This window comes from Eschrichtius robustus, chromosome 3, assembly GCF_028021215.1.
Source record: "Eschrichtius robustus isolate mEscRob2 chromosome 3, mEscRob2.pri, whole genome shotgun sequence".
NCBI lineage: Eukaryota > Metazoa > Chordata > Mammalia > Artiodactyla > Eschrichtiidae > Eschrichtius > Eschrichtius robustus.
The window spans coordinates 74,412,994-74,438,152 of record NC_090826.1 but is presented as its reverse complement, the minus strand read 5'-3'; the positions used below and the strand labels follow the sequence as shown (position 1 = coordinate 74,438,152).

The 25,159-nt window shown below is 33.2% G+C and overlaps 1 protein-coding gene across 8 annotated transcripts in view; it reads right to left on the bottom strand.

Moving 5' to 3' along the window:
• The window catches only part of SPATA1 (spermatogenesis associated 1), a 52,607-nt gene that overhangs the window by 19,006 nt on the left and 8,442 nt on the right, over window positions 1–25,159 (bottom strand). For 5 of the 8 annotated variants that reach the window (XM_068540197.1, XM_068540195.1, XM_068540192.1 and 2 more), the window contains 6 exons: window positions 17,258–17,311; window positions 16,935–17,166; window positions 9,421–9,535; window positions 8,609–8,669; window positions 3,607–3,718; window positions 2,794–2,919 (listed from right to left, as the gene is read on the bottom strand). In XM_068540197.1, the coding sequence (XP_068396298.1) occupies window positions 2,794–2,919; window positions 3,607–3,718; window positions 8,609–8,669; window positions 9,421–9,535; window positions 16,935–17,166; window positions 17,258–17,311 (700 nt within the window). Of the gene's footprint in view, window positions 1–2,793; window positions 2,920–3,606; window positions 3,719–8,608; window positions 8,670–9,420; window positions 9,536–16,934; window positions 17,167–17,257; window positions 17,312–18,274; window positions 18,372–19,947; window positions 20,066–25,159 lie in introns of those variants that run through there. The other 3 variants (XM_068540200.1, XM_068540199.1, XM_068540198.1) reach the window with 3 other exon arrangements.

Sequence of the window (25,159 nt, the reverse complement as noted above, 5' to 3'; positions counted from 1 at the left end):
AGTTAATTTAAACCATTCCTCTCTCCTCTCCTTCCTCTCTTATATTCTGAGGAAATTAGAGTTAAGAGTAAAATGTTTATTGGATAATAAAAGGACTTCCTTATAAATACAGTAAAATACTGATAAATCCAGGAACCAAAATCACATTCTTCTTTAAGCTTGTAATTTGTTTAGAAAATCTTTCTTCAAAATACTACCTATAGCAAGAAGTGTATACTTTTTATTTCAATTACTTTTATCTATAATCTGATTTGAATTCACTATTTATACAATTAAAGCTATGAAAGAAAAGGCAAAATATATTTTTTCAGATTTTCCTTATTTTTCAGCCCCAAAATGACTTGTTTTGTGAAATCAGCTGATTCTGATCCATCATTTATCAACATTATTCCAGGTATATCCCCAAACTTCTGTAGGGTAGAATTTCTTAAGCCTGAGACTTCTGGTTTAGAAAATTAGAAATTAAACTCTGCCAGTTTAGGAAATCACTTTGACACCAATGAGATTCTAAATATAAACTTAATTGGAACACAAACTGCATGCTAGTATACCAGAATATGCTTATGTTTCTTTTTTTAAGATTATCGAAGAAACGAAAACACCAAATTTTTAAAATCTATATTATAAAGTGATTTAATTAAATATATAAAACTATATGGAACTTTCTCAAGATTTTAACTATTTTCCTCAGCCCTATATCCAATCCCTCTGCAAGTTTTACTGGTACCACTGCCAAAATACTTTCAGCATGTGGCACATTCTCCCTTCTTCAATGCTACATTCCTAGGCAATCCACTATCATCTTTTGAAAGCTGTATTATCTTTCTAACGGTCTCTCTGCTTCCATTCTTGCCCCTCTACAGGCTATTCCATACCGCAGTCATCCTCATCTAAGATATTTTAAAAATCACATAAATCCCTAGTTTAAAAATCCTCTGATGTCTTCCCATATTACTTGTATTGATAATAAAATCCAAACTCCTTGAATTGGCCTATCTGTTCCTTGATGATCTTTTGATTTTCTCCCTCTACATTCCTCCTTATTTATCACACTCCAGCCGTACTGGTCTTAGTTCAGGTCCTTAATTCTGCAAGCTTATTTCTATCTCTGTACCTTGATTTTTAGTGTTCCTCCTGTTTGGACTCTTTTTACCCTGTCTCTTCATGTGCTTACTATTTTATTAATCAAATCTTAGTGATATCTCCTCAAAGAAGCCTTCCTTGAAAACCCTAGCTAAACCATCTCTCCTGCCCCACCACTCTTTACTGCACTCTTTTAATTGACTTTTAAGCTCTAATCAGTAGCTGACATTGTCTTACTTATTTATTGTCAGTCTCCTCCCATCAGAGGCAAGCTCCTTAAGGGCAGGGCCATGTTTGTCTTATTTACTGCTGTATCCTCAGCATTTAAAACAATGCTTAGAACTGAGGTATATAGTAGGCTCAATAAATATTTGACAGCTGATACATACCTTTTATCTTGAAACATTCCTGTTGAAATAGAAAGTGACCGATGATTCTCATTTTATAAATAGAAGGAGTGAGGCACAAAGAGGAGAAATAACTTGCCTAAGTATAAGATTATTCTAGTATTAGAATCCTTGTCCTGTGATTTCTAATCCATTGCTCAAATCTGTCTGATAAAATTGCTCTTTTAGCAGCACAACAAGGCCAAATCATTGCCACCACTTCTGGGATAACACTTTAATATTATGAGGTAGAACATTAAGAAATACCTCCTGACACTGTATAACCTCTAGTCAGATCTAGTACTGAAGCAATAATTTTGCTGTAAATTGAGAATCCTAAAGGCAGTTAATTCCATATATACCTTTTACCCTTTTTATCCTCAAATACAACCCAAAATGCAGGCCTCTCAAATTATTTAACATCTCTCAAACCATTATCCTATACTTTCTCCACCCTGGCTCATTTTTCCATTTCTACCAGTTCTAACAACATTGTTTCTAATTCTATTGCAAGGAAACTGTCTATTTTTCCTACCTCATTTCTCTCATTCATTCACTCATCCAGTCAGTTTAGCAAAGCAGACACACACACACACCAAAAAAATTGAGCACCTAGGGGACACTAAGGGACTCAAAGAAGGCTTCAAGAGTGGTATCTTAGCTGAGATTGAATGACTGGTAGGAAATAACCAGGAACTGGGAAGAAGGGGGTCAAAGGAGAAGATAGGAAAAGAAGATTTAGGTGGCAGAGGGGAAAGAATGCCTGAAGGCACAGCCAAGAGGAGGCACACTTCAGATTCTTGTACATCTACCACTTTTCCTGCAAGTCTTTCTTGACCTCTTCCATCTAATTTAGGTGTTCTTCCTCTGTACTCCTATGCATAGAATTTGTAATTCCTTTATCATAGCAGTCATCAGTATGTATCACTACTGCTTAACTTGATCATCATTTCCCCACAGGACCATAAGCACTTTGAAGGCAGGGACAAGATTATGTTGGCCTATTAGTATCACCTCAGCCCCTGGAACAGTGACTAAGTTCAGTAGGCCCTTAATAAATACTTATTTAATAAATGAATGTTGAAATGAATAAACAAATGTCCATTTTAAAAAATAATTGAATTTTCATAAAAAGCATGTTGCATTTATTGTATAGAGTTGAACAATGATTTCATCTTTCCTATAGTGAATTTATATAAGTAGTGTACCACTTAAACTACAACAGTAAAATAGTAAATATTATCACTTTATCATTTATTCCAAAGGCATAAATTCATAAAACTTGTTTCCTTTATAGTGATAAAAGATATATAATAAACTTTACCATGATATCGCTTTAATTTGCCTTGTTCCAATAGCCTTTCAACTTTTTTTATTAGTTCTTCTCTAATTCTTTCCAGATATCTTCTTTCTTCCTTTACTTGTTTCATTTGTTCGATAATATTCTCTCCTAGAAGATTATAACCCATACTCATCAATGTCTAAAAGCTAAAAGATGGCTCATATCCTAAAATATAGAGTATAAAACTAAAAAATGCTTACAACAGCAAGTATGAATTTTACCCCAAACTCTGGTTTTCTGGCTGCAGTACAGCATGTGCCATGATGGAAAACAGAGTCGTCATTTCAGTATCTATAGGGGATTTATATATATGTAAACAATACAGTATGTCTCTTCTGCATTTATATACATGTATGGAAACGAGGCAAAGCTCATGTAGTTATAGCTCTTGTTTTAATTCTTTAAGTAAATTTATCTTGGGACCGAAGTTATTGTACTTAAATCTTACATGGAAAAATGTATATTTTAGAGTACATATTTAAAAAGCAGAAATAATATTAGTGACACACATATGCAGTAATCAACATAACAGTCATAGACTTTAAAATACTTTAACTTCTTGTGGTAAAACATACATAATTGACCATTTTAACCATATTTAAATGTACAGTTCAATGGCGCTGCATGCATTCATAATGTTATGCAACAACCACCACCCCTTTATCGCCAAAACTTTATCTTCCCAAACTGAAACTCTGTATGCATTAAACAATTAACTCCTCATTAACATTATTTAACTTTACCTCACAGAATCATCGGTACTTACATCTGTACCTATGGTATCACCATACTTACTCTCTATCTGTAATAACAATATATCAGTTATTCCTGGAGAAAGAGCAGGTTGACAAGGAACTGAAGGAAAATCAATAAGGTCTGGTAGGCTGATGCACTCTTTTTTACCTAGCTGTAAGCAAACATGAAAATCAGTAAGATCTGGTAGGGTTACACATTGTTTTTCACCTATTTGTAAACATCTGGTAATGCACAACAGTAATGCATTTTTTTACTTGTATGGTGATGAACTCCCAAATCTGTCTTTATAACTATAGACCCTCGTGCTCTAGCTTCTCCATTCCACTGGACATTACTTGGACATTATACCACAGGAGCTTCAAACTTAAAATTCAAAAAGAAGAAAAAAAAAAAGAATCCATATTCCTTTCTAAACATGATTTCCTTCCAAGATTTCTGATTTGTTACTTGTTATGACAACTTTTAAATGTTCCTAAGATGGCTATTGAATTTTTTTCATTTTGAGCCAATTTTGATTATTTATATTTGCTTAGAAAATTGGAGATCTTAGCACATTTTCAAATTTTAGCATACATTTTATTCTCATAAATTTTATCACCTCTGTATTTGTGTTATATCGCCTTCATCTCACCTAATTTTTGTGTTTCTATCCTTTTCTTGATAAACCACCTCAAGCCTTACCAATGTTAATGTTTCTGCCACTACCACTTTATAGACATTGAATTGTTTTCAATTCTACCAGGCTCTTAACTTCTGTAACTTATTAGCTTCTGCTTTTATCTTCATTAATCCCTTACCCCTACTTTGTTTGTTTTATTATTCTTTTTCTATTTTATTGCATTGACCTTAACTTATAAGGTCAGGTTCCCACAGGATAATGGCAGCCACTAAAATCTCTCCACGCATGCTCTCAACTACTATAAAAAGAAAGCAAATACAATCACCCATAATTTATGTCTGAAGAATAACTAGGACACAGAATCCTCTAATTTACATATACTTTAATTTACATGTAAGTGGGGAAATAAACACCCTAGACCAGCAGAGTGTGCTTCGGAGCTCACACCTGAGCAGAGTCTTATGGGAGCTATGCATTAAAGAGCACAATACACAGATAACACAGTAAACATCAACCACAATTTAGTCTTAAAGGAGAAGGTCCTGCATGTGGTGGAAGAATACTGAGTAAGGGTACCAAATGGTAAATCAAAGCTCTTTCTATGAGGAATCTAAAAGAAAGGGGCTTTTAAAATGTAGGGGGCCAGAGGTGGCAATTATGGGAAAACACAGCTACTGGGTGAGAGGAAAATTCTTTGGAAGCAAGAGATGTTTGTCAGGGGTAGGTGGTAAGAGAAAAGAAGGTGGTCAAGTTAAGAGCTCTGCTGAATTAAATTAGCAGGGAAGAATACAAAGAAAAAAGACCACTTCCTTAGGGAATAGGCCCTATTTATTTAAAAATATATAAATAAATAACTGCATTTCACTATAACAACAGGAGAGAGCTTTCTTAATCTATTGATACAAGCTAAAATAAACCACCAGAACACCTGTTTCTCTATAAGAACACCTGTTACTGATTCAGAAAAATCCAACACAAATAAACATAGACAAAATCTACAACATAATCTAGCATCCATACAAAGTTACTTTTTGAAAACCCTCAAAACTGAGAACTAAAACAAAACAAAACCAGCAGCCAAGAAGCAGAGAAAAAATTAACAATATTCCCAACATAGATTAAATTAAATTAAATCAAATCATTTTAGGTATTAATGAACACCACAAATCACAAATTTAGAAACTCAGAATAAAAATGGAAAAATAACAGGAAGATGTAAAATGGAAATTGACCAAACTGAAGAAAGAAATTAAAGAAAAAACAAAACTGTCTCAGAAATGAATAACAGGTATCCAAAAAGGAACAGATATGACCAAAAATACAGTAAGCATAATGGAGAACAGAAATAAAAGGAGTAAAGAAAATTAAACATAAAGAAAATAGTAAACTAGATCAGAGAGAAAGTAGTAGAGATAAAAGGTAAAGAACTAGGATAAGACCAACTGAGGTCCCTGAAAAAAAAAACAAAAAACCAAAAAACCATGGAATGGATCTGCTATTTATATTGTTTTCTAGAGTTATAATTTCTTGAAATAAAAGAAGTCCTGATTTTCATACTGAAAGGGCCCACTGGGTACCCATAAAAACCAGACCTAGAACTCTCAACTGAAATATAGTCTGATAAAACTACTACACATTAAAGAAATTCTCTGGCCTTCCAGACAAAAATAACCAACCCAGTTTACAAAGAAAAGAAAATCAGTTTGGCATCATACTTCTTAACAGTAACATATAAAACAAAACATCAGTAGAGCAACATTTTAATAAACTCAAGGAAAAATTGTGTAAGCCAAGGATGTTACAGCCAATCAAGCTATCCTTCAAGTATCAAGGCTCTAAAGCAGGGATGAGCAAACTTCTTCTGTAAAAGGCCTCAGAGTAAATAATTTAGGTTTTGTGGGCCACATATGGTATTTGTCATAATTCTTCTTTTTTTCAACTTTTTAAAAATGTAAAAAACATTTTTAGGTCCCATGCTTCACAAAACAAGCTGTGGGCCTTGTCTGCCTATTCCTGATCTAGACAAAATTTTAAATATGTAAGAAGTAAGGGAATATCATACCTGGGAGCTTTTTTTTAATAAGTGGAGCTTTACCCAATGAAGAAATGATTGAAAAATCTTGTGCAAAAGAACTGGCAGTAAGTGTTGAACATATTTAATTATAGATCTAAGACTAAAACAAAGGTGAGGAGGATAAGACAAGAAGCACAGCCCATAAATGTTCTGTTCTTTAACAAAGTAGAAATAACACAACTTAAAGTACATGAGAGGAGAAAGGAGGGGGAAAGATGACTTTTTAATTGCCTTGAATTTAAAGATAGGAGTCAGAGGATAATTTTAGAAGTAACAAAGCAAAATCAGAAGCATAAATTTTAAAAAAAGGAAAAAGGAGGGCTAGGAATACTAGCATAAATTTGTATCCATATAAAGGTAAATACTAGAAAGAGATTCAGATTTCCTAAATACCAGGAGGGGGGGGGGAGTGCAAATAAACCACGTAGTAACACATAGTAACTATAACATAAAGTAAAATGAGAAATCTGAGGTCAAATGTATCAGTCCTATCAAAAACATAAATGGACATAACTCATCTACTAAATGAAAACGACTTTCAGACTGGCTTACAAAGGGAAACCCAACTCTAGCGTGTCTGTTAAAGACATACCTAAAACAAAGCAATTCAGAAAAGTTGGGAAAAAAAAGTAGGGGAGGAGTATAGGGGTATACCAAATAAATGTAAACAAAAAGAAAGGATAGGTTAGTATCTTGATATGCAGTAAGGGAGAATTCAGGTCAAAAAAGCATTTAATGAGTCAAAGAAGGGCACTTCATAATGCAAAAGTGATAATACTACTATTTGCATGAGAACAACTTTGTGTCAGATAATACATAGAAATCTAAATAAATCAAAAACCACAGGAGATGTAAGGATAAACAGTAACATACTAATAACAGAAGATTCTAATATACTATTCTCAGTCCAAGACATAGAAAGAAAAATGTAGAAAAAAAATAAGGATATGGAACACTTAAACAACACAGATTATAGACGAGGCACAGAGTAGGGGAAGGTATTTGCAATGCACATAAGCATCAAAGGACTATCTTCCAAAGTATATTAAAAACTCTTACTAATCAGAAATATATGGCAGACAACACAATAGAAATACTTGAAAAGGTAGTTCTCCAAAAAAGTTATCAAAATGAGGTCTATAAAATATAAAAATATGATCAACTGTATGGGTAATCTGGGAAATGAAAATTCAAACCACAGTGAAATAGCATTAAGCACCCACCAGCTGGAAAAATTTTGAAGTGTGAAGACAGCATATTTTATTAATATCTAGCAACAATAAAACAATTATTTGCTGAATATGGCATGCCTCTGCTGCAAAACTCAAAGGCTCTGAGCTGTGATTCTCCTATCAGGACTTGTCTCAGACTCCATTCAGCATTCCAACCAACATATCATATATAATCAACAACCAACAACCAACATATGTATTCTAACATATCAAGCATCACTGGACCAGATGGATATTAGCACACAACTGGCAGCACTGCTTGCTGTGCCTCTTGGATCACCTTGTGAGCCTTCTCTTGCTTTGGGCCCACTCAAAGTTGGCAGTCTTTTAGATTACTTGATTAAAAAAAAAAAAAAATTGGAGCCATGCATCCGAATGCAGTAAATCTCCAAATTCTAAAGAGGTCCATCAAGTGACTCATTCTTCATGGTAGCTGGGGCAAGATACAAAAACCTGGTTTTTACTTTAAAGGGCATACCTCAACGTGTCCCAGATCATGAAACTCCCAGAAATTTCACTGAATTGGCAAGCTCCTGAATTTTGAGGTTTATCTCCCCTACTCTAACATTTAAGGTTAGAAAACTTAAGACATTTTAATCTGCAGTTCCATTTCAATTTCAGTATAAATATTATGGTGCAATACCACATCTAAAAAAATGCAGCACTATTTACAATAGCCAGGTCATGGAAGCAACCTAAATGCCCATCAACAGACGAATGGATAAAGATGTGGTACATGTATACAATGGAGTATTACTCAGCCATAAAAAGGAACGAAAATTGGGTCATTTGTAGAGATGTGGATGGACCTAGAGACTGTCATACAGAGTGAAGTCAGAAAGAGAAAAACAAATATCGTATATTAATGCATATATGTGGAATCTAGAAAAATGGTACAGATGAACTGGTTTGTAAGGCAGAAATAGAGACACAGATGTAGAGAACAAACGTATGGACACAAAAGAGGGAAAGCGGCGGGGGGGTGGGGGTGGTCATGGGATGAATTCGGAGATTGGGATTGACATATATACACTAATATGTATAAAATAGCTAACTAATAAGAACCTGCTGTATAAAAAAATAAATAAAAATTTTTAAAAAATTCAAAAATCATACCTGATTGTCCTCTCTTCTAATGATATTAGTTCTATCATCTTCAGTTTTCCAAAGAAGCTGACTTAAAGGGGAATGACAGATTTGAAAGTCATATTAAAAAATGATCCCATGAATATTAACTTTTCATGTTTTTTATTTAATATTCTATAAACACAAATATAACATTAAAAAATTTTAAAGTCTGCTTGAAACCATTATATTATCTTTCAAAATCATTAATGATCAACATAAACTACATTTAGCATGAGTTATAAAATAATATTTCATTATATTATAGCTAAATTCAAATCATAGTCCAATGTCTATAGCAAGGTAAAATAACTGGAAATTTTGTAAACATACTTTGCTTATAGTTCTTTTGTGAATAATTGTTTATAAAATTCCTTATCTTAATTTCAGAAGACTATATGCAAAACTGTTGTCTAAGTACTATAATTTTGAATGAAATGATACCAATGTGAAACTCAAGCATGATTAGTTTACTCAAAACTAGGAATATAAAAGGAGGCAGAAAAATTAATTCTAAGAAAGCCAAATGAAGACAGAAATTTTTCTGTCATTAGGTTGCCCCTGATGACAAAAGGATTACAACAGAATAAATTTAAGCAACAAATTATCCCTCATTATGTTGGAAGGGAATATTAGTGTATAACAGTAAACATCAGAATCAAGGTAATTTTAATTAAAAATGTCACTAACTTCACTCATATCTTTGTTCTAATTAGAAGTCTTTATAACAGTACCCTGGATATCTCACTCTTTTTCTTATAGTCTAGATTATGACATGTAGAATCAACATCCATATTAATTACCTTTTTTTGCCGCTAAAATAATCATTATCTGAATCTTCCTGTGATCCTGGCAATTCAGCATTTCCAGTTTGATTATTTCCAGTCTGATTTTCATTTGGAGTGGGTTTTCCCCCAGCTGATGTTGATGTCCATCCATAGCAAAGAAAGTTCATAATATTAAGAAAATACTAAAATAAAATTTTGTTTTTTAATGTACATACTATACACTCTTGTCCCATGTTTCAGAATCTCTATGAACTTTACTCTTCCAAACTGAATTTCATGAAACTTTAGTTTATGCAAAAGGAGAATTCTTTGGTAAATTCAGTTTGGGAAAAATTGGATAAAGCAATCCTAACAGAACACAAATCCCACCCCCCACACACACCCCTATTGCAGGATTTCTCTGTTTTTATGTACAATATGAATCTGCAAGAGGGGGTAAGTTGGGTTTTATTCAAACTTTGTTGTCTTCATAAAGCTTTTGCCAAAAGCATCTTTTAAAACAGTATTCTGAGGATCCTTCTCTGGAAAGTGCTGGGTATAAATACAGAGCATATAATGCCATTTGTTATTTCACATACATTTTCATTTACAAAATCTCCCTTCATTTTAACAGAATTTCTCCATATAAGAAAACCACACAATGTCTTTAAAACATTAACACTAATGTTCCACATGATCTATATGAACAAGAGATCAGTGAACCTGGTAGTGTTAATGCAGATTTTTTTCCCTTGGGGAAATCAACTTTTTTTAATTTAGAAAAAATTGGAGTCATATTAGTGTTTGAAAAGTCATTTTACAAGAGTTGCCACAGTATTTTGCAAACTGAAGCCCATATTGGTTTAGTTTTAGTCAGGTTTCTACCACTTATTTCCTATCTGGCACTGGACTCAGTCATTTAAAGACAACAAATAGGGATTTTCTAAAAGATATATTCAAGGCAAAGGAACAAAAAATAGATACACCAGCTGTTTAAAACTGATAGTAAAATATCACTCCCCCTACCTGCCCCAAAAAGAAACAACGGAAAACTCAGTAGATTCTGAGTGACATTTTGATAGGAATATATGACATGTATCTCTTATTCCTAATAACAGTTTAGAGAATGATGCAATGCACCATTCAATACCTATGCAACTTAATAAGAAAGCAGGCCTATTTACTTTTGAAAAAATATAGTGTTTTGAGACCTAGAGTAGATGTACATATAAAATGTTATAGATTCATAGAAAAAGGAGTGATAACTGTGAAACTATGTTTTTAACTGTGAGATGTTTGCCTGGCAAAGAAGAAAGAGGAATTTAAGCAAAGAAAATGGCATTTGCAAGACAAAGTATTGTACTAATGTATATAGCATTTTTGACAATAGTGAAAAGTTCAGTGTTACTCTAGAACAGTGTTGTAAAGCATGGGCTTCAGTCAAACACACAAGAGTTCAGGTCCTGGCATTATCACGGCGGGTGTGACCTCAGGTAAGTTATTTCTCTCGCTTCAGTTTCCTTATCTCTAAAATGGCATAGTGCATGTAAAACACTTTCAGCACAGTACCCAATCCTTAGAAGTCTCTAGACTTCAATTTCTCATTTCCATTCCATTGCATTTCCTAATTCAGGTCTTTATTACCTCAGTCTAGTCTCCATATTGTCACCTACATTGTTTCTCTAGAACTGAAATCCAATCAAGCCACTCCTGTTAAAATCTTCAGATGGCTTCCCACTGCCTACAAAATTTTTTAGCTTTGCAAACAAGGATCTTGCAGTTAAATCCCTACCTACCTCCAGTTGTACTACCTGGTACTTCTTCCTCCCCCTACCACCAAACTATAATAATAATAGTACTAATACTAACAACAGCTAGAAATTATTGAACCAGCTACCACATTGAGCAAATCCTGAAAGCTCCATTCATATCATAATCTACGTGAAGAAAGTCTTCTGGAGTTAGGCAGTGAACAACATACATGTACCAACATTTGCAACTCTGGGTTTGAAGTCAGAGTATGAAGAGTCTCTATGCCATCTTAAGGATGTGGGCTTTAAGTAGTAATCAGTGAATCTTTAAAGGGTTTTTAAGTAGGGAGATAAATAATCTAACTCGTAACAAGAAGAATGATGCTGACGGCACTCTAGAGGACAGATTAGAAAAAATATAAGCAAGGAGGCTACTTGAGGTGGCTTTTAAGGTTCTTTTAACCTAACAATCTATCATTCTATTATACAATAAGGACATTTTCAAAGCTTGAAGTCTGAACACCTGGAAGAATGATGAAACCAAAGAAATAAGTCAAGAAAGTATACTGGTTTGGAGGCAACAACAGAGTCAAGGATTAAACATGTTAAAGTTGAGGTGTGTCAAAAATGTAGAGATGTGTAGCACTGGGAGAGAACAAAAGATAACTAATGAAAGGGACTATCAATTTTAACACATAAAAATAAGTAACACAATACTTCTTTTCTTCTTCATTAAAGGACCTGTAAAACATACTGTGCATATTTTTACCAGTCATATTTGATAATATCACAATGTTAGAGCTCAGATATTTTGAATTTTCATGCACTACTAAAGAGCAATCTGACAATTTTTTAAAACTGCACAACTGTCATCAATAAATGGTAGTGTACATATGGAAAAAATTAAGGAACTCTATCTCACATCACACATAAAAATTAATTCCTGGTATATTAATGAACTAAATGTGAAAAGCTAACCATAACATATTTGTAATATAATACAGGGCCCTATTTTCATCATCTCAGGGTAGAAAAGGGATTTTTAAAGAAGACATAAATAGCACTAACCATAAAAGAAAATACCAGCAAACTTGACAATATTAAAGAACTGCAGTTCTACTTTTGCTGAGGATGTAGAAAGACAAACAGTGCACCCACCCAAACAAAGAGAAAAACATAAATAGTCTATAAAATAATAATTCTTCTTGAACTCATCAGAGTTGAGGTTGCAAGGAATCAGATTCCAATTCCCTCCAAGGAGAAAATAAACTAATTGTTTCATCTTTGGCAGAGCACAGGAGGAAGAGGTAACTCCATTAAAAGAAGTAAGAAGAAAACAGCCAAAATTTTAAGGAATTCTAAAGGCTAATGTGGGCTACCAAGATAGTCTGGAATCTCTAGGATCCCCAGACACAAAAGGCAGTCAATACTTAACAGCAAGCTCCTTTCCATGTACCTGTATCATATGCTCTCAAGAAAGACTGAGGGCAGGGCAGGAGACTCAAAAGAGCCATCAATGGCACACAGGTATGAAACCCCATCCTTCTTAACACTCTTCTCTCACACAAAGCAAGAGCTTTAAGCCAATGGGGAAGGAGCAGGAAACTCTCCCATCGCAGGGCTCAGACAAAAATCTACTGGCTTTGAAGGAGGAATAGAAGCAAAAGCCACCAAAAAAGCAGGTAACTCCCCTCCCACCAATCTTAGCCTTGTAAAGTCTTACTACTGAGGCCTTGTAAAGTCTTACTACTGAGGCCTTGTAAAGTCTTACTACTGAGGAGGGGGTTAGGAAACCCTCCCACCACCAGTCTTAGGCAAAGGCTAAGGAAGGGTAGAAGCAAAAGCTGGCAGGATCATCGTGAGCCCAGGATCACAAACGTACACATCATGGGCTTACTACCACTGGGTTAGGGGAAAGAAATTCTCTCCTAAACATAAAAAAGTCATTTTTCCCTTATTTTTTAAAATTTTAATTAAAATTTTTTTTTGGCTGCGTTGGGTCTTTGTTGCTGCACGTGGGCTTTCTCTAGCTGCAGTAAGCAGGGGCTACTCTTCATTGCGGGGCACAGGCTTCTCATTGCAGTGGCTTCTCTTGTTGTGGAGCATGGGCTCTAGGCACGTGGGCTTCAGTAGTTGCAGCACGCAGGCTCAGTAGTTGTGGCACGTGGGCCCCTAGAGAGCAGGCTCAGTAGTTGTGGCACATGGGCTTAATTGCTCCATGGCATGTGGGCTCTTCCTAGACCAGGGATCGAACCCGTGTCCCCTGCATTGGCAGGTGGAGTCTTAACCACTGTGCCACCAGGGAAGTCCATTTTTCCCTTTTTTTTAATTCCTTTAAAAGATAACTCACAATATAAAGTAAAAATGGTAAAAATGTATTATGGAATTTATAACATATATAGAGGTAAGATGTAGAACAACAATAGCACAAAAGATTTGAGGAGGAATTAGAAGTATACTGCTGTAATGTTCTTATACTATATATGAAGTTGTATATAATTTGAAAGTGTACTTCAAATTAAAGTTGTATAATGTATATCCTGGAGAAAATTTTTCTTAAAGGGCTAGACAGTAAATACTTCAGGCTTGTAGACCATTACAGTCTTTGTCACAACTACTCAACTCTGTCACTGTAGTGCAAAAGCAGTCACTGACAATATGTAAGTGAAAGGGCATGCATGGCTGTGTTCCAATAAAAGTTTATTTATAAAAAACAAGCCATAGAGTATGGATTAAAATAAAGCAAAAAAAAAAAAAATAGGTGTTTGCTGACCTCCACCCTATGGTAACCACTAAATGCTTTTTAAAATGAGGAATAACTAATGAGCTAATGGGGGAGATAAAATTGAATTATAAAAAACTACTCAATCAAAAAAAAAAAGCCAAGAAAACAAGAAAAACAGAGAAAATAGAAGAGATGAGACAAATAGAAAACAAATAATAAAATGGTAGATTTAAAACCAATAATTACATTAAATATAAATGGTCTAAAGACCCCTATTAAAAGGCATAGATTGTCAAACTGGATTAAAATTAAGATCTAAATACATGCTGTCTACAGGAAACCCATTTTGAATATAAAGTCAGACAAAAGTGAAAGAATGGAGAAAGATATACCATTTACCAAAATAAATTCAAATGGCCATGAAATGTATGAAAAAATGTTCAAGCAAAGAGAACCACTAGAAAAGAAAAATAAAATATTTGGAATTAAAAATTCAGTGTAAGCATTTAATAGCAGATTACACACAGCTAAAGAGAGAATGCATAAGGTAGATTTGGAAGAAAGATCTGAACAAATTGTCCAGAATGTAGTCTGACAGAATGGCAAGATTATGGTTCAACAGGAACTTTCAGACATTGCTGCTGGGTACAACCACTTTGGAAAACACATGGAAATTATACATGTGCACACAATGCTAATCCTAGGTATACTCTCTTGAGATCCTCTTGCACATGTACATTTAGGAGTCATGTATAAGAATGTAGAAAATAGAGTATTTGTAATAGCCCCAAATTGGAAACCAACTGTCCATCAGCAAAAGAGGTAAATAAATTATGATACAGTCATACAATAAAATGTTATACAACAATAAAAAGAAATGAAATAGTATTATACATGACAACATGATTGAATCTTACAATTACAATATCAGGTAAAAGAAGAAAGTCCCAAATAAAATGCTTTCAATATGATTCTGTCTAAATAAAATTCAAAAGAGACAAAACTAAATTATTGTCAAGGAATACATATCCAGGTTGTAAAACTATAAAGAAAAATAAGAAAATAATTATCTCAGAGAATCAAAGTGGTAGTTATCTCTATTGGGGAAGGAAGAAGATGTGACCAGAAAGAGACACACAAGGTTAGAAAGTTCTTATAAGAAGCGTAGTGAAATATGCCAGTCAGAGAAAGACAAATACTGTATGTTGTCATTTATATGTGGAATCTAAAAAATAAAACCAATGAATATAAGAATAACAAACAAACAAACACATTACCTTAGAAACAGCCATTAAACTCCAAAAAAAAATAACAGGATAAATGCATGAAGCTGTATTTAGAAAAATGTTGCTGCAGCACTATTCATAATAACAAGAACATTAATACAAGGTTATATAAACAAATATACCACGAGGGAATTCTATAATGATATAGATCTATATTTATTGGTATGAAATGACTATGATATAGTCTAAAATAAAAGAAGAGGATTTAAAAGAGTTTGTATGTGTCCTCATTTTTTAAAAATTAAAAAATATTTATTTGAGCAAGAACTGAAAAAAATTGGAAGAATATACACCAAAATACTAACAGATACTAACAGCTATCTCTGGATGGTGGAATTATTGTTAATCCTTATTTTCTTCTTAATACTCATTGATCTTTCTAGAACTTTTAAAAATGAGCATACACTAGGCTCTCACTTAAATTATAGTTTTTTTGGTGTGAAGCACCAAGAAATTAATACTATTTTAAAATTACACTTACACAAAATTCATAGGATTAAATACTCTCAACAAAATATTTTTTGGGGTTTTGTGCAAGTATCAATAGCATAGTTCAAGATCTTGGCCAGTAGCCCAGGGTATAAAATATGATACTACTCACAACTTTATGTAGGGTAATTGCCTACTTCATTAGCTACCTCATCTTATACTTTTCAGGACTAGTGGGATTCTACTCTGAATTTTTTCCCAGGTGTTTTTTCATTTAATCTCTAATTGATACCATGACTAGAAAGCCATATTTAACATTGCAGGGACATACCTAGATAAAGAAGGAGGTAAAGACTCTCACTGAGCATATTAAATGTACCTACGGTTAAAGAAGGGGCTAGGTTTGGAATATCACTAGGTATACTATAAACTTAGAATGTAATAATTTATAATTGAAGATGAAGAAAAACTGGTTAAGAATAAGTGTATTTTGCAGCTATAATGAATGTTGTCATTATTTTGGGGGGGAATTCATTTAATTCATAAATGTTTAGTATATTTGCTTTTCCATCACAATTTATTTGTTGTATGCAATATGGTAAAAAAATTCAACTGACTTTTTTTCAATCGATTCTTAGAGTGTAGTTCCAGCTTTATTTATATGTTTATAAGTTTAATTTTGATTTTTTAAATTACCTACCACTTTTTAAGAACTGAATTATCAGTAAATTGGTGGGTGTAACCATATAAAAATTTTTAAATCTTTGAAATACAAATGTCTCCCAACATTAAAGTTGTTTTGCTTTGGTTTGATACTGTTTTCCTGGCTAAGATACTTCTGAACTATAATAATAATACGAAAGTTTTATGAAACAATAACTTCTCTTCTTTTCTCCTTTAGCCTTAACTTTATCTGAAACTATTATAAAAGGTGGTAGACTTTATTTAAGTGCTGTAAGTATTTTGACTTTATTTGATTTTTAAATTTTATTTATTTTTTTTTGCAGGCTCTAGAGCACAGGCTCAGTAGTTGTGGCACATGGGCTTAGTTGCTCCACGGCATGTGGGATCTTCCCAGAACAGGGCTTGAACCCGTGTGCCCTGCACTGGCAGGTGGATTCTTAACCACTGCGCCACCAGAGAAGCCCTGATTTTATTTTTATTTTCGAACAGTACTTAAATTGTCTTTTTTTCCTCCCAACTGGTGAAACTATTTTTTAAAATCCCCATAGTGAATTGTAGCTTTCCTTTTATACTGCCTATATTCGTAAGGCTAGATTTGCCCAGAATTTGCCCAGACCTGACTGTTAAAATGTACTATAACAACCTCTTTGTCTTTCCCATTCCAGTTGAAATCACCTTCTTCCTGATTCTTGTTAAGAAGCTTTTTCAAAGTGTTTTCTAAACAACTGGGATCTGTTCCAGGTTCTTCCTTTGACAAAGTTACACTAAGTGGTCTGTGTATTATTCCATCAGCCTCAGCAACACCATTATTAGTCTGTTGCACATCTAAAGAAACTGCTGATGATGCTGAATAAATATTTCCTAAATGATCCATTATAGGAAGCAAATATAATTCTGGTTGAAGAGCCTAAAACATACAGGAAATTTAAAAAAATTAGTTTATACTTTAAAAAATAAGTTAAAAAATTAGTATAAGTTTAAAATGTCACGTTACATACATATGGAGGAGCAAATGATTTGAGTTTCAGTTCTGATTCTTGCTTTGCCTTCACCTGGAAATAAATGAGGAAATAATTAAAGCTTCTGTAACATTTTTCAATTACTTTTACCCTCACTTTCTTGCAGACGGCATATTTCTGTGACATAAAAATCAAATCAAAAAGCTAGTAATTAAGGCTATATTCTAGAAAATGTAGAATATAATCCTATTTCTATTCACTGTACTAAACATAATAGAAATTCTATGTCATTTAATAATAATAATTATGGCTATCACTTGCATGGACTTACTATGTGCCAGGCACTATTCTAAATGCTTTACATATAAAGCTCAGTTAATCCTCACAATTCCATGTGATAGGCACACATATTGTCTGTAGTTCACAGACAAGAATGAGGCAAGGAGAGGTTAAGCATCTTGCCCAAGATTTTATAAATAGGAAGTTTTCAAGTTGGGATTCAAAACCAGGTAGTCTGGTTCTAGAATCCAACTTTGTAAACTTTATTTCCTAAATATTCAGCCCATAGAGTTAATTTGTTATTCATTCATTCTTTCAACAAATATTGAGGTATACTATGTGTCAGGTAGTGTTCTACATGGTGGGGATACAACTGTAAACAGTGCAAAGTCCCTGCTCTCATGTAGCTTATATTCTACTTGGGAGAGTAGATGTTAAATAAATGTGATTTAAGATAGTCATACGTGATTTATGAAAATAAAACAGAGTGATGTAATAGAGAGGAATTCAGAGAAAGAATATCTAAAACTAGGTGGTCAGAGAAGGCCATTTTTGAAAGATAATAATTGAGCTGAGAACTGAATTATGAAAACAAGAAGCAAGCTATTTGAAAATTGGGGGAAGTGATTTCCAGGCAAGTACAAAGATGATAAAATGGAAATGAGTTCGCTGTATGTGAGGACCAAAGGAAGATTTTTGTGGCTAAAGTGTAGAACCAAGGAGAAAATAGTAGTAGATGAAATCTGAGAGGCAGCCTGTTCCTGAGACTCTCCTTACCTCTTGCCTAACCACTGCAAAAGTCTCCTGGTTACAATTCCTGTCTCTAGTTTCTTAAGGCTCTCATCATGTCATCTTTTGCTCAAAAACTCCAAAGCTTCAGAAAAAAAAATCCAAATTCATTAATCTGGCATTCAAGACATTCAATAAACAACTTTTACAACTTGTTGTCTACTATTCCCTTTCACACAGTCAATGCCCTAGTAAAAACCAAACCACTCACTTTTCCCTAGAGTTGCCTCCTTTGCCACTTCTGTGCTCATTGTATTTTCTCTGCTCAGAAAGCTTCTCCCACCCAACATCTTTGCAAGATCAAATATTTATCTGTCAAAATCTAAACTGATGATCATTTTTTCCTTAAAGTTCTCCATCTCCCCTCTTGTCCTGCTGGAAGCAGTCTCTTTTTCTTCTAAATATACAGAATATGCTATTTTAATTATTTATGTATTTTATCTTCCCCACTACACTGAATATTCTTTAAGAGCAGGATCCATAGTCAATTCTTTTTTCTCATTTTGTATACAGAAGAACATCAATAAATATTTGTTGAAAATATTATAATAAAATATTGATATTAGAAGCATTTTAGAAGTTGTCTTAAATTGCCATTAGGTCCCTTCCAATCTAGAATTCTGTGATTGGTATTTTGTAATTTTACATATCATGAAAAAGAACAAAAAGTTATGAGGGTTGTTCCTTTCCTTCCCTGATTAAGGAAAACTAACTTAATGATCAGCAAATTAATATTCTGCTATACTAAACAGAACTCTAATGACAAAAACTTTAAATCTACCTACTGAGCCCAAGAATTCCACATAGCAAATTCCTTTATAGTTCTACTTTGGGGGGAAATGTTTTTTTTTTTCCCATTATCATTCATTATTTAATTTTTTCAATAAACATTTAAATGCCTCTAAGTGCTAAACACCTTCTTAGGCACTGGTTGTAAATACAGTAGTGAATAAAATAAAGTCTCTGCTCACAGGGAGCTACAGTCTAATGGCAGTTATGTTAAACAAATAATCACATAAGCAAATACATAATAATGATATGTTAACTAGCATAGAATAGGAATATACTGCATTTTAAAGGGTTTAAATATGGAAAAATCTTGATTAAAGAAATAAACCTTATATAAATACAAGAAACCAGAAGCTTTGAGATCTCATGGTTTGCTGGTTGAGAATTTCAGCTTGGAAAACTCTCTATTTAGAAAATTCTGCCACTCAAGCTACAAATAGGAGTATTCAACAGAGAATAGCTGGTTCCCGTCCCCTCAAATGCAGTATGTTGGAGTCATATCATTTCATATCAAATAAGGCTAGTTGTGACCTCAATGAGAATCCATTTTTTTCCACAACCTAAGTACTTGTTTAAAAAGCTTTTAAACGCTGTTATTTAAATTTAAAAATACATGATCACATTTAAAATTTAGTCTTTCTTTTCTTCCCAAGGAAATCACACAAAAAAATACTCCCATATTTTAGTGCCCCATAATATGCCAGAAAGGACCATCTTTTCTTGATGACCTGTGTGCTTAATATTTCCATTTCATTATGATTGAGATCACATATTGCACAGTATGTTAAAGACTTGAGTTGATAAGCATTTAAGAAACAAAATTTAAGGTATGCTTTTCTTTAATCAAAAGGAAAAAAATTAAGAAAACTTACTACAGCTAGATTATTTCCAATGCATTTCAGAAATAAAAATTTTTCTGCAACAGGATCTTCACCAAGGAACTCACCGAGTCGCTCCCTCAGGGTTTATAAAGTAAGGTGAGGAGATACTCTGAAATATCATGACATTTCCTTATAATGTAAAATGAAATAGGTTTCAGCTGTACTAAAGATTTAATAACTTTAGTCACCTATTGTGAACCCAAAGACTAATTTTATGTATCATATATAGCTTAATATATTGTGTTTCTACATTGCCTGGTACTTTGTAGCCCTGAAGGCTGTAAATATTTTTTTAAATAAATGACTAAAAGTCATTTAATCAATAAAATCATTAAGTTTTAAAATTATGCAAATGAACACTGTTTATAAAAGTCCTTTTTGTACTAAAAAGGAAAATGCTTGTCTACTTTTCTCATCTACCTTCAAATTTTTTGTTAAAATAAAACTTTGCAATGAAATTTATATAATTTTATACATATATTAAAGAAGGATTTAGCCACAGATATTTTGGAAGTTTGACAGGATTAGCTAGTGCTTAAAATTTTCTTTGATGATCAAATGTTGTCAGATTCCACATCTTTGCTCACTGGGGATACGTCATTCCTCAACAACTAAAATTTAAAGCCATCACTTATGTTCTTGTTCTGAGTTCTTATTTTTCTAGGATCTTATGGGAATATTACATAATTAATTCATTCAATTAACAAATACATATTGAGCCCCTCTTTGTGTCAGACATTATTCTAAGGGCTGGGGATAAGGCAATCAACAAAACAAATATCTTTGCCCTTACAGACCATACAATCTAATGGTGGGAGTGAAAAATTAACAAAATAAGAGAAAAAATTTAATTCATAAGACACTGCTAAGTACTATAGAGAAACATAAAGCAGGGAAGGGAGAGTAACTGCAATTTAAAATACACCGATCAGAGAAGATATAAACAAAAAAGTAATATTGGAGCAAAGACATGAAGGAGATGAGACAGCATATGTAAAGGCAAAAAAAGCATTTTAGACAAAATAAACAGCAAGTACAAGGGTTCTGAGGTAGGACCATGTCTAATGTGTTCCAGAACAGAAAGGAGGTTAGTGTGCTTGAAGAAAATGATAGGGAAAATTAGGAAGATTGAGGTGTCTTCAAGAAAAATAACAGGCAGTTAGATCACATAGTGTCATGTGTGTTTCTGTGAATGTGAAAAAAAAAAAGTGTATATATATATATATATATATATATATATATATACATATACACACGTGTGTGTGTGTGTGTGTGTGTGTGTGTGTATTCTGTTTCTATTTTTAAATAGTTCAGTGAAAAAGTCATTGTAGATATACTGGTTTAATCACTATTCACAGCTCTTCAACAGGTTTCTAATTTCAGATAATTTCTCTCTTAATTCTCTTTGGGTATAGCCATAGTAATACACAGGTTATACTCTGTTTCCTAGGTGGCAGTACTATGGCTAAGTGACATCTGTTCCTATAGTACTTTTTAACTGTTATATAGCACTACTTATTGATAGTATTCATTAAGTCAGGGACTGGATCCATCACATGAATAAGATATTTTTCACTTAGAATTTTTGAATTTCCAGAAAGCAGTTTTCTCTGCAGAAAAAAGAAAATTGCTTTTTCAGGCACATTGTAACATGACTACAAAATACTTGCCTTATAAATCCAGCTAAAATTAATTTGTTAACAACTGTATTGAAATGGTATTAAACTGATAGTTCCAAGATCTTTCAGGGACATAAAAAACATGAAGTTCCACCAACTGAATAAATTGAGAATAAAATCAGTTAAAATATTTTTAAAGTGAAAAAAATCAACTGATGTCCTACAGAATTTTAAGTTTAATAAACATAATTGAAATAAACATGGAATACATGTATCCTTCTGAACAAACATAAAAAAACAAAATGAAGAGCCAAAAATTTGTTAGGTTGGCTACTTGGCACTTGGAGCATATTTTCCCTTGGAAACAATGTCATGGCTGTGGTCCTAGAGTTCCTTAACATATCCGACATACAATGCTTGTTTTGTGGCTTGCAGTAAGGATACTAGATTGCCAAGATCAGTTTTCTTATTACCAACCTTTCCCCCTTCCCTGACCTCTACCTACACAGTTTCATTGGTGTTATCTTGTGGAATCCTTATCCTTTACATATTGTCTCCCTAACACTGCTGTGATGATTGCTAGTTCTCAGCACCTGCTAAAGTGTGAATACTAGGGCTTGGGGAATATTTCTGTTTCCCAGAATTCAAGGAAGAACCTATTCCTGACCAGTGATGGGGAAAGGAATGGTTGTTTTCACATAGGGCATGTCTGTAAGCTTAGCTTGTCTGTGCTTATATGTACTACCCTTTTTCCTATTAGTGTTTTATGACCTCAGTTAGAATTCATCTATTGAGAAGAATATTTAGATTACTACAACAGAACAATTACAGCAAATAAAGTCTTATCTTTTAGTCTAATTAAAGTTTGCTATTCATGTATATTAAAAGTCAAAGCATTGGAATGATTATACTCTATGATATTAAGTATCTGAGAAAAATTTTAAAAATTTTAAGTAAATATGACCTTATTAGTAATTTTTATAGGAAATGACAATGGCTCTTGAACTGAGTATTTTGCTCAAGTTGTTTTTATAGACCAAGCAGATTACTTGTATAGTTCTGATGTCAGAATATTAACCAACAGTTTAAGATGTTTGAATAGATGGAATAGTGAAGTTTCCTATATGTTGTATTTTGAATATCAGGGCATTTAAAAGATTATTCTCTAACTATGCCCTCCTATTAACAGCTAAAGCTATACTATATATTAATACTATAATATTAAATATTAAAGCTATACTATATATACTATATATATATATATACTATAAATACTATTAAATATTTGTAAAACCTTCAGAAATCTGAAGTAAATATGGCCTTGCCCATTATATAAATGCATTAATATTTTACAGGAGAAAAAATATTTCTTGAACTAAACATTTTACTCTTTTATAGATGAAGTAATTACTTCTATATATTTTATAACAATTCATGAATTATAATTCAAAGTGTATAGACTTTCATTCTATAATGGAAAGAGGAAGCAATACAAAGAAAATATAGCTGACAAAACATTTCCTGGCCTTTGACACATTTTGTGAAGTAAATCAATTTATTGGGAATTTGGATTTATTCATTCATTCAACAAATATGCCTACTATGTGCCAGCACTGTTCTAGGTACTATGAATATGTAGTGAATAAAACAAAGATCCTTGCCTGCATGCAGCTGATATTCTAATGAGGTTATCAGGACAAGAAGAAGGGTGAGGGAAGTGAAGCACTCACCTCAGGTACAAAATTTAAAGGGGTACCAAAACCTCAGTAATCAAGATAAATAATATTTTAAAAAATCTATTCAGGGACTTCCCTGGTGGCTCAGCAGCTGGGAATCCGCCTGCTAACACGGGAAGAATCCCCCTCGAACACGGGTTCGAGCCCTGGCCCGGGAAGATCCCACATGCCATGGAGCAGATGGGCCCACGTGCCATGACTACTGAGCCTGTGCTCTGGAGCCCGCGAGCCACAACTACTGAGCCCGTGTGCTGCGACTGCTGAAGCCCGCATGCCTAGAGCCTGTGCTCCACAGCGGGAGGGGCCAGCGCAATGAGAAGCCCGCACACCACAAAGGAGAGTAGCAGAGTAGCTCCCGCTCACCGCAACTAGGGAGGGCCCATGCGCAGCGTGGAATACCCAACACAGCCAAAAATTAAATAAATAAATAAATAAATAAATCTATTCAATGCAAAAAATTCATGATGAATAAAATATCATAAATTTAAAGACAGAATGGTACTATTAGAGCCTGAGTAGAAAGGAAAAATATGAACTGCTATATACATGTCTTTTTAAAAAATACATTTCTTAATGGTTAACTTTTTCCAGAACAACATAGTTGAAAAAATATTGAAAATTTTGAAAGCCTGTATTAAAACTCACAACATCATTTTAAGGTTAAACATTCTATTTATATCAAAACCCAACTTTATCCTGGCTTTAATGGAAGCAAATTCATCAATAATATTCTTACTAAAACTATTATTTTAAAAATACATTAAATTGGACAGGGAACTATCAATATTATACAATAACCTATAAGAGAAAATAATCTGAAAAAGAATATATATATTCATATATATATATATATCTGAATCGCTGTGCTGTATACCTGAAACTTACATGATATTGTAAATTAACTATACTTTGATTAAAAATATTTTTTCAAATAAGTAAAAATAAAAATAACTATTTTACAATAAATAAATAATAATAAAAATACATTAAAAGGTATACAGACGGGCACATATTTTGCCTTTTGCCTCAGGCTCCAAAATGGCTAGGCATAGCACTATTAGATCCTGTTTCTATTTAAAATGTTGATATCTTGTTTGTCACAGGTTTTTGCATTAATTTTTCATTTTAAAAATCTTTTATTAAAATATTTATCTTAATTACTTAATTTTTTGGTGCCTGCTTAAGTTTTGCACCAAAGGCAAGTGACTCATTTTCCTCAGACTAGTCTCCGTCCTGTGAGGGACACAGACAATAAACATTAAATATAAAACACTGGTAAGTGATATAGCAAATTAGAAAGTGGGCAGTACTGGGAAAAGAGAATAAGTAGAGCAGGGCAAGGAAATTGGGAAGATAAAAGAGGGAGTAGTTTTCAGTTTTAAATAGAATAGTCCGGATACAAATCTAAGAAAATTAACAATTCCTTAATGTCAACTAATATCTAGTCCATATACAAATTTCGCCAATTGTCCAACTGTCCTCAGAATGTTTTTTCAATCTAGAATTCAATCAAGGATAACATATTGCATTTGGTTGTTATGTCTTTTTTTTTTTTTTTAATTGAAGTATAGTTGATTTACAATTTGTGTTAGTTTCAGGTATACAGCAAAGTGATTCAGTTATTTTCTTTCAGATTATATTCCATTAGAGGTTATTATAAGACACTGAATGTAATTCCCTGTGCTATACAGTAAATCCTTGTTGCTTATTTATCTTATGTATACTAGTATGTATCTATTAATCCCGTACTCCTAATTTGTCCTTCCTCTCTCCCTCTCCCCTTTATCACAACTTTTAAAAAGCTTAATTTGGAAGAGTTTTCCAGACCTGCTTTTTTTTCTCTTCATG